Source organism: Gossypium arboreum, chromosome 1 (assembly GCF_025698485.1).
Source record: "Gossypium arboreum isolate Shixiya-1 chromosome 1, ASM2569848v2, whole genome shotgun sequence".
Lineage (NCBI taxonomy): Eukaryota > Viridiplantae > Streptophyta > Magnoliopsida > Malvales > Malvaceae > Gossypium > Gossypium arboreum.
In genome coordinates, this window is record NC_069070.1 from 3,255,708 (window position 1) to 3,272,518 (window position 16,811).

The window sequence follows — 16,811 nt, forward strand, 5'->3', positions numbered from 1 at the left end:
TATTAGACACCCTATTGTTGAAGTATAAGAATTTTTTACATTTCTTTAATTTTGACACCATTTTTGGGACATTGACTAAGACTGAATTTGCCTCACTTAGTATCACCTGATTTACATCCATGCATGTTAAATCTCTTTAATACATTTTTATGTAAGCTCATGTAATAATCCAATAATATCTTAAGAATAATTTCGATGTAAAAAGCGAACAATCCTTACATGTTTACTACCACAATTGAACATAAAATTTTGACGAATATTGATATTCTTTTGAGCTCATCAATATTAGCATAACTTAAGTTATATGTATTAAACCCTAAAAGGGATTATATGCCCAATAATTTTTTATTTGAGGTATACGTTAGACTTTAAACTTCGGTTAATAACCCTTAATTTATATGTAATATTAATAAACAAAAATGATTGAAGTCTTTAAAAGGTTTTGCATCCTTCAAAAACAATTAATTTCCACAACATTATCCATACAGTACAATCGTTCTCATCGTAAACCCTGCCATTTCACCATCGCATCGGCACAGTCACCTCCGGCCCCCACAGTTCCTCCACTTGTCAAATCCTCAGACTCTTTCCAGCTAGACCCCACTTCCCTGCCAAGTGGCATAACCCTAACCGGTATACCAATCACAGTCCGACACCTGTCATTAGAATGGACTTCCAACTTCACCGCAACGTTGACAACTCCATGAGTCCTCGTCCCATCTGCCGCCCTCAGCCGGTAACTCAGTTGCCTAACGGACCCCACGGGCGGCAACCCTATATCGGCGGCCGGAATCTGGCACCAACCCAGTTGAGCCTTGCCGGAAATGAGCCGTTTGGTGAATAACTGGAGATATATACACGCGTATCGATTAGCAAAGAAGGTATGATGAATGGGAACATGGAACTTATCACCCCAAGTAGGGTTAACACCACCTTGGTCATCGACCCTCGTTTGAAACCCACGGCAGCTCTTTAAATCGGCAGCTTCTAAAGGCGGAGGGAAGGTGGTGATGGTAATGAAAGGCCTGAGACGGTGTGTGAAGAGAAAAGAAGAAGTGTTCTTCAGCCCTTGAGCTGATACCACTGTCATCTCTAATGTGAATTGTTGTTGACTGTTATCCAACATATTCGAATCCAATACAAAAGGAAAGAACAAGGAAAATATGCAGATATGGGGTTTGAATTTATAGCAGATATCATATGGAATATAAAGAGTGAAAATATGCAGGAAATTTAGGGGTTGAAGAAGAGAAGGTATTATTAAGTTAAGAGTGTAACTTCGTGGTAGAATAGTGGATGCTGAGAAATTTAAACGATGGGTATGTTTGTTTAAGGTTAAAGCAACTGGTGGGTATTTGATTGGATTAAATTAGTAGAAATATTATTAAAAGAAATTAAATAACTCTAAATTGTAATAATAATTTATTTGGTCTTCTAATTTTATAAAAAAATTATTTTAGTTCTCTATTTAATTTTTTCAAATTTTTTGTCTTTAAATTTGTATTTTTGTCAAATCACCCCAAAATAAATGAAAAATTTTGTTAACTTTACTGACGTTGCACATGTGAATCACCATATATATGTCAGGTTAGCAATTAATTAAATTTTAAATTTTAAAAAAAATTCAAAAAATTCAAAAAATTATTCTTAAAAAATAAAAAATATTTAAAAAGTCTAAATTTTAAATTTTTTAAAAAATAATTAATTACCAACGCCGCACACACATGAATTGTCATAGGATTTTACGTCAACAAAGTTAAGAAACGTTAACTTTTCTATCTATTTTTGGGTGATTTGATAAACAACGCATGTTTAGAGGCTAGAAGAGGTGAAAATTAAATAGAAGGCTAAAATAACTTTTATTTGTAAAGTTGGAAGACCAAATAAGTCAGAATGCCTAACATGTACTGTATAAAAAGAATCTAAAAATTATTATTTTTAATTACAGTTCAATTCTAAAAAAATTATTATCAAAACGAAAAAAATAAAAATATCAACTCTGTTAAACATTAAATAATATTTTTAAACAATAAATATTAATTTTAATTTAATTTAATTTAATGTAAATAGTTTTAACAGTACAATTTTTTTAATAATAAAAAATCAATTCGATGTGATCCGTATAATACAAGGAACTCCTAAGTGAATTAATATTTTAAATTTCTTGGATTTGGTTATGTAAGTCAACTAGAAGTCTGTAGTGAAATTACTTTAAATTGATAAATAATTAAAGGAGGGGAGGAAAAAGACCGAGTCAATAGTTTTTTATATACAACATTTTTTAGTGATGGAGAATCATGGCAAATGGCAATTACCTCTCATTCTCTGTCATTTTATTAATGGGAAGTTCAGTAGTAGGTTCCACATTCCACATGACATAATAATTTGCTTTGCTGTTATGTTTTGGGTTTAGGGTTCCTCCTTTATTTGGTGGTCCTTTATTATATTCTAATATAAATTTAATAATTATTTAAAAGTACCATTTTTACAATTTGGAGATAGATGTTAATATAATGATAAAATAGTTAATTGAGTCTTAGTTTGGTTGGTATTAATATTATTGTTTATGCAAGAAGACGTGGGTTCGAACGCGTTGAAGCGCGTTTATCCTCTTATTAAAGTGTTGGAGAGGGACTATGAATAGTCCTAGGCATTTATGTCAAAAAAAATTTAAAATTTAAAAAGTAGGCTAAATGCTCAAATTGAGGTCCAATCTTTTAAGGGTTGCTCACATGAGGATTAAACATTTCAAAATGATTATATAGTAGTCTAACTAGACCTGTTCATAGGCCGAGGCAAAAATATTAGGCCCAAAAAATGAACTTAGGCAAATAAATTAGACTCGTTTAAAATATGGGCCGGGCTTAAACTTGAACGTTCAAGGGTCAAGCTCAGCCTGATTGGGCCCATTTTTAAGTTTATAATATTTTATATTTTGTTATTTTTACATATTATGTAATTTATAACACATAAAAATATATACTAAATATATAATACTACACTAATGTAAATATTAAAATAATATTACAAAATATTATATAAAATTTCAATAAATAAAAAATATTAAATTGAAATAATATAAAACTTTTAAAAATAATATGGGCAAGCTTAAAATGGGCTTGGGTTAGTCTTTTGCACTTATCGACTTAATCTTAGCACAACTTTTCACCCATAGACTGATAGACAATCTGAGCGTGTTATTCAGATTTTGGAAGACATGCCTCGTACTTGTGTTTTTGATTTTGAATCGGGATGGGAACGTTACTTACCTTTGGCCAAATTTGTATACAACAATTGTTTTCAATCGAGTATTCAAATGCCTCTGTATGAAGCCTTATATTGTCGTAGGTGTCGAACACCTGTTTGTTGGATGGAATTGAGTGAAAGAAGAAGGATCGGGCCGAAATTGATTCAAGAAACGAAAGACATTGTTAAGAAAATTCGAGATAAAATGAAGACAGCTTTCAATAGACAAAAATCATATGCAGATTTGAAACGTTGAGATATTGAATATTCTGTTGGCGATAAAGTATTTCTTAAAGTTTCACATTGCAAGAAAATTTTAAGATTTGGCCCAAAAGAAAAACTGAGTCCTTGTTTTATCAGACCGTATGAAATAACGGAAAGAGTGGGATCAGTTGCATATCGTTTAGCTTTGCCTATGGAACTACAGAAAATGCATGACGTTTTCACGTTTCAATGCTTAAAAGATATCAATCGGATCCATTTCACGTTATTTTGACGGAAGATATTGAGATTCAACCTGATTTGTCATACAAAGAGGAACTGGTTAAGATTTGGCATGTGAGGTGAAAGATTTACGTAATAAGCGAGTTCCATTAGTAAAAGTACTATGGCGTAGTGATAGTGTTGAGGAAGCTACTTGGGAATCGGAAGAAACAATGAGATCTCAGTATCTCCACCTCTTTTCAGGTAAATTTCGGGGACGAAATATAATTAGGGGGAGAATTGTAACGACTCAATAGTCAGAGGTGTCGAAAAGTGTATTCCCGGAACTCTGTTCCCATAAATCGGACTCGTAAATATTTTAATAAATATTTACGAAGCTAGTTGTGTAGTTAATTAGGTTTCGGTTAAGTGAATTTGCATGAATTAAAAGTAATTAGGTATAAGGATTAAATTGCATATAGGGTGAAAGTTGAATTGTAAATTAAAGAATAATTAAAGGGACTAAAGAAGCAATTATGCTTGATTTCATAAAGTGGACGGCATTAGTGAATTATTTAGATAATTTATATGTAAATTTATTTTATATATTATAATAATTAAAGTTAAAATATATTATAATATGTTATCTTAAATATATATGATATAATAATAAAACAAATAAGTAAAAGAAAAAGAAATAAAGACATACAAAATTAGACAGAAAAAGAAAGAAAGGAAAGAAGAAAAAGAAGGAGACGCACGGCCTAGGGTTCTAAATTGTTCAAAGTTCAATTGGTTAGTTAATTTAGTCATTTTTCTTGTTATTTTTATGTTTCTGGAATCCCGGTGTTAAGTATTACCGGACCCATGTTGAAATTTTAGCATTGATTTTGTTAATGTTGAATAATTTTAGTATTAGGGATTAAATTGATAGATTTTTAAACTAGAAATGTAAAAAGATTAAATTGTAGAATAAATTGTAAATTTTGAGTAATAGGGACTAAATTGTAAAAAACTTGAAATTTAAGGGTTTAAGTGAAAATAGAGAGTTAAATTTAGTTTAAAGCGAAAATTGTATGAAAATATAGAATTAAATGTGAAGAATAAAAATTAGTCTCGGTTTAGGGACTAAATTGAAATTTAGGCAAATATTGAGTAAAATATTCAATATGAAATTGAATTATGTTATATTAATGAATTTTAATTATTTTAATTCTGTAGCTAACGTTGTATCAGAATCCTCGACTAAAAAGGGGAAAGACAAAATCGACGTTGAATAGCTCGAAATTCCTTGTTTGTATTTTTATAATCTGAACTTAGTTGTTAATTGTTATAATTCAATTTAATGCATATGGTAAGTGTTGAGGTGAGTAATTGACATTTTGATAATTGATTGAAATGGATTAAATTAGTAGATACATGTTGAATGTATTGATTATTACATATTGAATTTAATTCATGTGTATATATGTGATTATATGAAAAATTAGTATTGGATATTGGTTATGTCTGAAATGTGAAATTAAACCCTATTAACTGTATCGGGCTGAGTCGGATATAGATGGCATGCCATAAGATAGGAAGAATTCAGGGATTTCTTCGACCTTGAGTCGATGAGGCACTGGGTGCCAATTTACTTCAGTTTAACCGATAAGACACTGGATGTCAAATTTATATAGCACTGGGCGCAATTACTACTTCGAATTTATCCAATGAGACACTAAGTGTTAAACTGGTGTGTTGGTTGGATCTGTGCATCCGTTCGAGTCCGAGTCCAAGTTGTAATAGCCCAAAATTGGGTCTAGTTGGAACAGAGGTTTGAGACCACAAAATCTGAGATATATATAATTATTTTATGATTATTTTGAGGTCTATGATATGATTGCATGATTGTGTGAAAATTTCGTGAAGAAATTCTATGCATAAAGTGCTTAATTCGAAGTTAGGGACTAAATTGAATAAGTTGCAAAACTTGCATTCTAGAAGTTTCTAGTATGAAATTGATTTGAAATATTAATTCGGAGGTATTAAATAGAAATTTGACCAATTTCTAAGTTATGGACAAAAATTGGACATGGATGGAATTTTTGGAAAGTTTAGTAGTAAGGGTATTTTGGTCATTTAGGGGTAAAATGAATTAAAATACAAAATTAAAAGCCAATTTTGTTCATCTTCTTCACCATGGACGTGTATACCAAGGGAGACTCCATGGCTAGGGTTTTCAAGCTTCCCAAGCTCAATTGTAAGTCCGTTCTAACCCCGTTTTTCAAGTTCTTTACGTTTTTTGAGTCCCGGTAACTTAATTTAGCTTATGCTAGCAATAATTCAACCTAGGGTTCATATTTGGAAAAATACCCATAGGTAAAATTTGTGTATTCTGGTGTTTTATGATAGAATATGAGGTTTTAAGTTATGTTAGACAACTTGTGCTACTCGGTTTTAAGTGAAAACGAGCAAAAGGGCTTAATCGGTAAAAATACCTAATAGTCATAAGTATATGTTAGAGTGAGAATTTGATGTTGTCATAGAAGGGAAAAGTGATCATCATGTCATAAAACATAAGAATAAGGGATGAAGTTTAATTCCAGAGCCTAGGGCAAAAGTGTAAATATGCAAAAGTTTAGGGCAAAATTATAATTTTTCCAAAGTTTGAGTTAAGGACTGTTTTGAATATTACATTAATTAAATAAGTAAAATATGATGTTTTAGATCCCAAAAACGAGATTTGAACCTAGAATGAGAGAAAAATTGAAAATTGGGAAAGTTGGTAAAATGGCCGTTTTAATATCAAGGTAAGTTCATATGTATAATAAGCATTAATTTATGAATGTTTCAATGTAAAATTGATATATTTACTATGATCTCCGAGGTGTTGAAAGTATGTAAGTTGGTATGATAATAATACAACAATAATCTTTGTAATTTATATTTGAAAGTTAAATTTAGTGAATTAATTGAATTATGTTAAATTAAATGATTATGGTGCCAAGTTTATGAATTGATTTAAAAATATGTCTATGGTACATGAAGTGCATTGAATTATCATACATAAATGTGATTTCTATGATTATGGATATTATGGGAAATTGTAAGTTCATATGATTTTTAATAAGACAATGTGTAATTTAATGTTATTGCGTTGATATTAAATGAGATGTAAGTTTATATGTAAGTAATACATCACTATTACTTGTATTATGATATTTTATAAAAATATTGGAAATATGTTTTGGATAATTACTTGATTGGTGAAATTGTTGGAAAAGAGAGAAATCCGGTTGAACCTTCGAAAAGATTGGATGATCTGATGGTATGTAGCTAGGTCACGTGTATAGTCTTTGAGTGCACATCATGTGTACAAGAAAGCTACAAGACATTATGATGTAGCTAGGTCGCATGGGTGATACTATGTGTACACCATGTAGACAAGAGAGCTACGGGATATATGTAGCTAGGTCGCATGCGTGGTTCCAAGTGAAGGACACCATGTAGACAAGAGAGCTACGAGATAAAGCTGCTAGGTCACATGGGTGGTACTAAGTGTTCACCATGTGTACAAGAGAGCCGAACTATATGATGGGTGGAGCTATGTGCTGAAACCACCAAGTATCGAGGATTGATCCGAAGTGTTCAACGGGAGACTCTCTATGTATTGCTTTGTGAGTTTTGTGATGAATAAGTGCAGGAACTTGGTTATGTGAATGATGTATTCATTAACTGACCAGGATGTGGTAAGGTTATAAACAAGTAAGTTATACATGAGGATGATTTTATGGTGACCTTGTGATCATGGGCCTATACTTGTGATGTATGAAATATGGTGAAAATGATTTGTCATATGTATGTTAAAATGAGGTTAATACAAAGAAAGTGTGAAAGAGTGAATTAGCAATAAAACTATTTTGGACAGTAGCAATGACGTGATTTTGAAAAATCATCAAAAATAGTATAAATTGAATCAGAGACTGAATGAGATATCAAATTAAAGCTTAATGAGTCTATTTTCATATAAAAGAAACATACAAGCAAAGGAGTTCTATATTTTGAGATATTTATGTTTTGTGAGACTGATTCAGAATGATTACGTGATCCCTGTTCTGACTTTGGAAAATCACAAAATTTGGATAAAAATAATTAGAGGCTCAAAATTATATTTTAAAATCCATAATGAGTCTATTTTCAAGATAAATCAACAAGAACATTATCTTAGTTCTGTACTATGAGATAATTATTTTTAGTGAAGAGAGGTCAGAACTGTCATAAAGTGAAAGAGGGAAATTTTAATGAAGAAACTATACTAATTGGCTAAACCAAAATTATGAAAATTTTATGGTGGAAATATATTTGAGTCTATTTTCAGGAAAATTTACGGATCTTAATTTGGAGCTCTGTAGCTCGAATTATAAATAATTAAGTGACTATGACTCGTGTGGACAGTTTGATGTGAACATTTATTAGTAAATTGTGAAATCGTCTCGACAAGAATGCTATATACATTAAGGATGTGGAATGGAGAGGAGGAGGAGGAAAATAAATATATGTGGAATACATGGAAACTATGGTATATGAAATATTGATATAATGAAATAAATGATATGTGTTTATAAGAAAACAAAAGAGAATGTTATGTATCATGACATGTATATATATATATATGACTAGTCTCAATGTAATGCTTGTTGGGTATGGAATTGAATTGAAATGTTTCAGGCAAACATGTTATTCTGTGCATCTGAATCGTGGTATTTTATAAAGATATGATCTAGGTTTAAATATGAATGCTTGATGATTAAGCTGAAGATATTTGGTAAGATGATAATCTTGGTATAAATCTATAAGTGGTACTATAGTAAACAAGGTAAAATGAGTATGAGAGACACATGTATGATGACATACAAATCCTATGTTTGTGGTTTAATTGAGGATGTTTAATCATTAAATGAATACCATGTTATATGCTTTTGATTTTGTATAAGTGTGTAAGAGATCAAGGTTGACCAAAGCTTGGAAAATAGCCTAGGTATATTCCACATGTGCAGAGACACGACCATGTGTCTCAGTAGTGTATGGAACACTGACTTTGCGACACGAGCGTGTGGAGCCTTAAAGCATGAGATTCCCAAGATTTTCATAAGTTCTTGGTTTAGTCCCAAACCCTTTCAAAAGTATGTTTTGGGCTTCGTAGACTCAAATAAGGGACTATGTGTAAGAGAATGAACGCTTTGAAATATGATTAAAATTTTATGGCTCGTATTTTAGTTTAATGTTTGTATGTTTGTCTGGTAACGCCTCGTACCTTAGCCTGACCTCGAATACGAGTAAGGGGTGTTACACAAATAGTGTTAATAGGGGTAACTAAATAAAACGGTACTGTGATTGATATTAGATGATATTGTATGTGAATTAAAAATGAGATACATGAGTTATGTACTCATGAATTGGATATAGAATAAATAATGTTATTGTTTAAATGATATATGGATCAAATTGTGAAAAGCTATTATATAGCAAGTAATAAGGATTGGTATTGAATGGCTAATGCCATTTTATGAATAAATGCGGTTTGATATGTGAATGACTATTTATATAGCAATTGTGTGAATTGGGACATTGTTTAACAAATGAAATATGATAGCATGTGTACATTGAATATAGTATAAAGTGATATGCTAATATGTATGAATTAAAAAGACTAGCATATGATAGTCATGATACTAGACATTAATATATATGTGCTTATAATTCAATTGTGCATATTATATTATAATTCAATTTGTTGTTTAAGGCACATTTTAGGTCCACACGGCTAGACACACAGGCGTGTGACTCGGTTATATGAGACACGACTAGCACACGTGTAGCAGGCCGTTTTTAGTAAAATCAGAACAGTGGTTTCAAGACCACAAATCCGAGTTCGGAAGAAAATTTAAGAAAATTTATTTTAATATTATTTCATGGTCTGCATTATGATAGTAATATCGTATAAAAATTTTGTAAAGAAATTTTACTGATTTCATGTCTAATATGATAAAAAGGACCAAATTGCATAAATGCAAAAGTTTAATTCTAGTAGCTAAAAGTACCAATTAGCTATCGATTTCAAAATCAGAGGTCTTTATATGGAAAATAGACCAATTAGTGGAGTTAGTAGATAAGCATGATTATTCATCATTGGAAAATTCATTAAAGAAAAGGACTAAATTGAAAAGTAAATAAATAAAATATGATAAATTAATTACATAAGAAAATATCATCATTTTATATCATCTTTCCTAAAAATAAGACATGGAAACCCTAGCCATGGTTATGGAGTTCAAGCAAGCTTATTTTTCTTAATTAGGTGAGTATCCTTGTCTCGTTTTTAATGATTTTTATGTTTTCAAGATTGTAATAGCTTAATCTAGCTATCTCGAGGATTAATTTGAAAAACTATTAAAGTGTTAGGGTTTTTCCATGGATGAGTATGGTTGAATTATGAAATTTTATGGTAGAAAATAAAAAGGTTATTGATATATAAACAACTTTTGTAAAGGGAATTTTGATAAAATTATGATTTAGGGACTAAATTAAAAATATATAAATTTATGGAAAAATTCTAAATTTTGTGAAAAACATGGGCTGCTATTGTTACATGTAAAAATCGGCTAGGCTTGGAATAAGGATTAAATTGCATGAATTTCATTTTTCGAGCCTAAAAACAAAATCATAATTAACTAAAAGTATAAGGGCAAAATGGCAAATTTTCCAAATATGTGAATTGGATTGAATTGAATATTAATTTATGTTAAACTCATTCATATAGATCGGATATATCAAATACGAAGTTAGATCGTGGAAAAGAAAAAGTATCAGATTAGTAGACAACAAATCAACGTACAATTGTCGAGGTAAGTTCGTGTAACTAAATTGTATAATTATATGTTTGAATTGAATTTTGTGTATGTGAATTGTGTAATGGTCATATATGAAAATCAATCACATATCCGACAATGTCCGACAAGTATTAAGTATTGTTTGAACAAATGAAATTTGATGGATACAGGGTCCTTAAATTGGTTGTGGTCTTGCATATGTTACGGACACACCATAGCTCACACGAGCCTCTCATTATTAGCTCTTATGAGCATCTCGATATTGGCTCTCTTGAGCTACCCGATACATGACTCTCACGAGCTTTCCGTTAATAGCTCTTACGAGCATCCCAATTTAGTTGTGATCCTACATGTGTTATGGACACATCGCAGCTCTTATAAGCATCCCAATGTATAGCTCTCCTAAGCTTTCGATATGGCTCACATGAGCTTCTCAATTATGACTCTTTTGAGCTTCCCGTTACATAGCTCTCATGAGCTTCCTGTTATATGGCTCGAAAGAGCTACCCATTTATACGCTCACATGAGCACTCCTGAATATAAATTAATGGATATTATATGAATTGACGGATTACAGTTTTGTACACTTAGTGTGCACTACCCGTGTATCCATCGATATTTTAAATGATTCAACGGGTAAAATTCTGATATGAAACAATATGAGTATGAAATGAATTATTACCCGTATATGCCTGAAATACATGAAAATGATGTTACTTGACATGTTGAAAAATGAGATGAAAGATAAATGCGTATGAAACTTGCCTGATGACTATGTACAGTTGTGATTATGAGTTATTATATGAATTACACGACTAACATGCTTGATGAAGATATGTGTTTAGGCAGTTGGCCAAATTGGTTTGAGTATGTTTACTTTACTTACCTTAAATGTGAATTAAATGGTAAGTTAATTTTCATGTTATATGAACTTACTAAGTTTTAAAGCTTACTCTATTTTATTTTCCCTATTTTATAGCAACTCGGAAGCTCGTTAAGGTTGAAAGCTGGTTAGAACAATGTCACACTATCCATCGACCCATTTTGGTATATATAGTAAATCAATTATGGTTATAATAGCATGTATAGGTTAAATTGACCAATGTTGGCATGTAAATGTTTGGTTATGATTAGCATTGGAAAAACTTGTGTTGGACATATTTTGATGTATATATATATGTGTGATCTTATCATGCATGATATATGTTTGGTAAGGTTGAATGATAGATAGTTTATAGGCATGTTGATGAATGAGTTGAGATAATATATTTGGTATAAGTAAGCAAATATGTGTTTTGATCAACATGGTAAATTTGAATGCTAAGATATATGTGATAATATGACATGTTTAAGACTTGGTTTTGGATTGATTTGATTATTTTGTATTGGCTTGTGAATGTGTTAAAGTGTTAATGTAGGTGGAAGACAAATTTGGTTGAGAAATGTAGCTTGGAAATGGCCTATTTTCATCCACACAAGCAAAGATATGGGCGTATGTCTCAGCTGTGTGTGACACACGGCCTAGCACATGGGTATGTGGTTTGGCCGTGTGTCCCCTGCATCTTTAAAAATTGAAAAACAGAATGCTCAAAATATTCACATGGCCTAGCACAGGGGCGTGTGGTTAGGCTGTGTGACCCCTGCACCTTATTAATGCAAGTTAGTATGCTCACACAGCCTAGCACACGAGGGTGTGGCTTGGCCGTGTGACCCAAGTCAGTTAGCTAATAATTTTGGACACGAGCTGGGACACGGCGGTGTGTCCCTATTTCGAATGCTCACACGGCCTGAGACACATGCGTGTCTATCATGTAAGACACAGAGCCTGACCACACTGGCGTGTGTCCCCTGAACTTTTGAAAATTTTGAATGTTTTCTGCAAAATTTTCTGAGTACCCGGTTTAGTCCTGACTTATTTCTAATGTATATTTTGGGTCTCAAGGGCTTACATAAGGGACGATATAATTGATTATGATTGTTTTCTAATATGAATGTAAAATGATATGAAATGTCTGTATTTAATCTGTAAATCCCGGTAATACTCCGTAACCCGGTGACGGATATGGGTTAGGGGTGTTACAACACGGGCGTGCAAGGCCATTTCGAAGAGTACACAGCTTGGCACACAGGTGTGTGGCTTGGCCATGTGACCTAAGTCAAAGAGTTACACGGGCACAGACATGAGTTGGGATGCGGCCGTGTGTCCCTACTTCAAATGCCCACATGACCAGACACACGGGCGTGTGGCTTGGCCATGTAAGTTACACGGCCGTGTGACCCCTGTAACTTTGAAAATTTTTAATGTATTTTGAAAAATTCTCTGAGTTTCCGAATTAGCCCCGACTTGTTTTTAACACGTATTTTGGGCCTCAAGAGCTCGAATAAGGGATAGTATGTATGAGTTTGATTGGTTTTTGACCTGAATATTTTATGATATGAAATGTTTGAAATTTCTATCTGTTTGAACTGTAAACTCCGGTAATGCTCCATAACCTGGTTCCGGCGATGGATACGGGTTAGGGATGTTACAAACTAGACTTGTTCATGGGTCGAGCTACTCATCTAGGCTCGAAGGCCTACCTGAAATTTGGAAGGATTAGAGCAAAAATATTAGGCCCGAAAAATGGACCTAGGCAAATAAATTTGGCTCGTTTAAAATATGGGTCGGGCTCGAACTTGAATTCAAGGGTCGAGCCCGATCAGGCCCATTTTTAAGTTTATAATATTTTATATTTCGTTATTTTTATATATTATGTAATTTATAACACATAAAAAACATATACTAAATATATAATACTACACTAATGTAAACATTAAAATAATATTACAAAAACTATATAAAATTTTCAATAAATAAAAAATATTAAAATGATATAATATAAAAAAATTAAAAATAAAATGAGTGTGCCTAAAATGGGTTTGGGTTAGTCTTTTGCACTTATCGGCGAACTTGTGTAAAATTTTAGGTCCATTTTTCGGGTCGAGCTTGGGCAAGTATAAAATATTTTAATATCATACTTAGGTCCGACCCGTGAATACCTCTAGGCCCAACCTTTATAAAAGTGTTCAAATGAATGCCAAACCTTTCAAAATAGTCAAATAAGGGCCTAACATTTTTGAAAGTACTCAGATAGGGGCCAAACATTTTCAAAAGTGCTCAAAAAGGACTTCTCAAATGTCGTATATCAAGTTTCAAATTATGTTTTGATTGCTTTTTTTTTTCTTTTCAAACCATATCTAATTATGGTGTTACCTGTTTTATTCTAAACATATCAACATTTACTTAATTTTTTTCTACAAATTAGACTGAAATGCATGAAAAACCTTTATTTAAACATTTTAAAAGATTTAACACTTATGTGAACAACTTCTAAAAATTTGAACCGTAATTTAAGGATTTACTCGAAAATTAATAATATAAGAAGTTCAAAACTTACTATTAAAGGAATGATTCATCAACAAATTTTTTCTTATTTTTCATATATTATTTAATACATATACTTTAAAAATTTTCACCCATTGTGTTATTTCTAGGTTTTGTTTTTGAATATAGTAAAATTCTTTTATTATTTAACAAAATAAGAGCCATGGTTCATCTTTAATTAAATTTTATTCATTTACAAAACCTAACCATAATAAATATGTTTAATTAAATTCGACACTTTAAAAAAAATAAATAAATAGAGCTCGACGCTCATAAACGAGCTAACCACCTTTTTAAATTTTTATTATTTATCGTAAATCTAACACTAATAAATATATTAAATAAATATCGATATCTATAAATCTTGACATCATTTTTTCTATGCCTATAAACACCCTTTCTACTCACAAACAAGAGTTTGCTTTCCATTATTTAAATTGGAATTTATTTGTTGTTAATTTTAAAAGCATTTATCTAAAAATATATATTTGTTTCTTTTATATATCTAAAATTATAAAAAAATATTTTAATAATATCTAAAATTACTTATAATTTTTAACCCTTAAATAGGATGATAAATATATTTCATCACGCCAAATTTATATATTCCTATGCAGATAATAATATCAATATCAACTGATTTAATACTACGTGAATAAAAAGAAAATACTTTTATATTGAATGTAAAGACTCTTCTAAGTTTGTAGCCATGTAATAATAATTTATATAAATGTTTATTTTCCTAGTTATTGTAAATTTGTGTAGAATTTGCACAATCCAACAAAATTACTGTGTCCGAACTCCGAGGTGAGCAAAAAAGGAAGTTAATACACTTCCATTACATCCCATAAATAGATAGCAGCGTGTGATTCCAACTTTCTGTCACGTCAATTTTCCTTGTCTGAATCGGATTCATCGATGAATCATATTTATTGTATTAAAATTGATTAAAAAATCACATATAGAGGAAAAAAATTATTATATTGTCTCCGACATATGTTTTCATATATCTCTTATCTTTTTATTTGTATTTTATTTTAATTAGAATTTGTGTTAAATAATTCTAAAAGATATTTTATATAAATTTACTAATCGTATTATTATTAAGATTTTATCCTCCTCTTATAATTCACAAAAAAAACATCATGTAAAAAGTTTCTATAATTGATATATCAAGTAATTATTTTTAAAGTTAATTAAAATTTATTTAAATATATATATAAATTAATAAGCTCACTGGTACTAGCATTTATTTCCAATAATTAAACATAAAAATTTATATATTAATTGTAAGGAGCTGTTTATTGAGTCTTTATTATGTGATGTTATTTATTTTATTTTTAATCATGTGATAAGGAGTAAACGTGGCTAATATACTGTCTTCCACCAAAGTGCTTCCATCACGTCTACGTGTCTATATGTGATCTAAATTGAAAGTAAAATTACAAATTTAAATTTTAGAGATAATATTATTTAAAAATAATAAATTTATTTTTATAAAATAAAATAATATTAAAAACAGTCTACTCTATTTAAATAACTTAATTTCTTAGATTAACCAGAAATATTATCCACCGAATCTAAAAGCAAAAATCATCTCAAAGGAAGTCAATATTCGGCGGATCACTAGTTTTTAGCATTTAAGTCTTTGTACATTTTCCTCCTTTGCGTCCGTCTTGACAGTTACGTTTCTTACTTCATTTTCCAGAAAATAAAATTTTGTAATAAATATATTTATTAAATTTTATTTATATTTATTAAATTTATTAAAATACAAAAAATAAATATTTTTAAAATAATATTTTTATTTTATAAAAGGATTGGATTTTAATAATTTTTAACTAAGTTCAGATCCGATTTATGGGTTAGATAATTATTGATGGTTATATTTAACGTATTTTTGGTATATAAATTTATACATCCATTATAAAGCAAAGATTTATTTGCTTTAGGCACCTCTAATTATGACATTTATTTTAAATTAGTTCTTAAACTTCAAAATATTTTAATTATATTTTTAAATTATTGATGTTATATTAATAAAATTATTTTATTACTAAAATTATTAATTTAATAATTAAATGACACGTCAAATCTTATGTGATATAATTTAAAATGAAAATTATAATTTAGAAATGTATAATGTACAATTAAATTTATTAACTAAAATTTATTAATAATATATAACATATACACCAATTTAAAATTTAAAAAATCCTAATTTTATTTGTTGCACGAACTTCCTCTTCTGATTTTGCAGGTAGACTATATTAAATGAATTGTGAGGTTGATGATGTAACTTTTTATAAATAGGTCAGGAATATCTGCTTAATTTCCAATTGGAATCATAAAAAGGATCAAATTGCATGTGATTTTCTTCCTTTTCTTCTTAAAATGCGAGAATGACATGCATGCATCTAACAAAGTTAATTGAATTATTTAGGAGGTAATATGTTCCAGTATACTTAAATTCACATCTTCCAGCATTCAGTAGTGGAGCATAGTGTAAAACCAAGGGGCCATGACCCCTAAAATGGTAAAAATTTAGAAAATTACACTTTAACCTCCTAAAAATGATAAAAATTTAATTTAACATTTTAAAAGTTATAAAGATTTAAGCTATTAAAATGATGAAATTATATTTTTACTATCATAAAAATAAATAATTTAATTCCGCTCCCGAAAAATTTCAGGCTCTACCACTATCTGTATTGACAATAATATCAATATCAGTCGAACTAAAACTCAATCGGCAACTCAACCTCATAAATTTAAGTAAGTTTCCTTACATTCTGCCGTATAATAAGAAATAACTTTAGAAGAGATAAGACTGGTATTGTAGATTA

General features: G+C 30.2%; 1 protein-coding gene across 2 annotated transcripts; it reads right to left on the reverse strand.

Annotated features, from left to right (window-relative positions):
- Window positions 1–374: 374 nt before the first annotated feature.
- On the reverse strand, window positions 375–1,301 carry LOC108482444 (BON1-associated protein 2-like). Of its 2 annotated transcripts, XM_053025090.1 has the most exons (2): window positions 934–1,060; window positions 375–844 (listed from the first exon to the last, which is right to left on the reverse strand). In XM_053025090.1, the coding sequence occupies exons 1-2, from the start codon at window positions 940–942 to the stop codon at window positions 500–502; spliced, it is 354 nt and encodes a 117-aa protein (XP_052881050.1). In that variant the 5' UTR covers window positions 943–1,060; the 3' UTR covers window positions 375–499. The 2 variants fall into 2 exon arrangements, with proteins under 2 accessions (XP_052881050.1, XP_017641066.1); XM_017785577.2 differs by having other exon boundaries at window positions 375–1,301.
- Between the last annotated feature and the right edge of the window lie 15,510 nt (window positions 1,302–16,811).

Excerpts from the sequence above, each read along its gene's own strand:
- LOC108482444 (XM_017785577.2), bottom strand. The coding sequence starts at position 1,126 with ATGTTGGATAACAGTCAACAACAATTCACATTAGAGATGACAGTGGTA.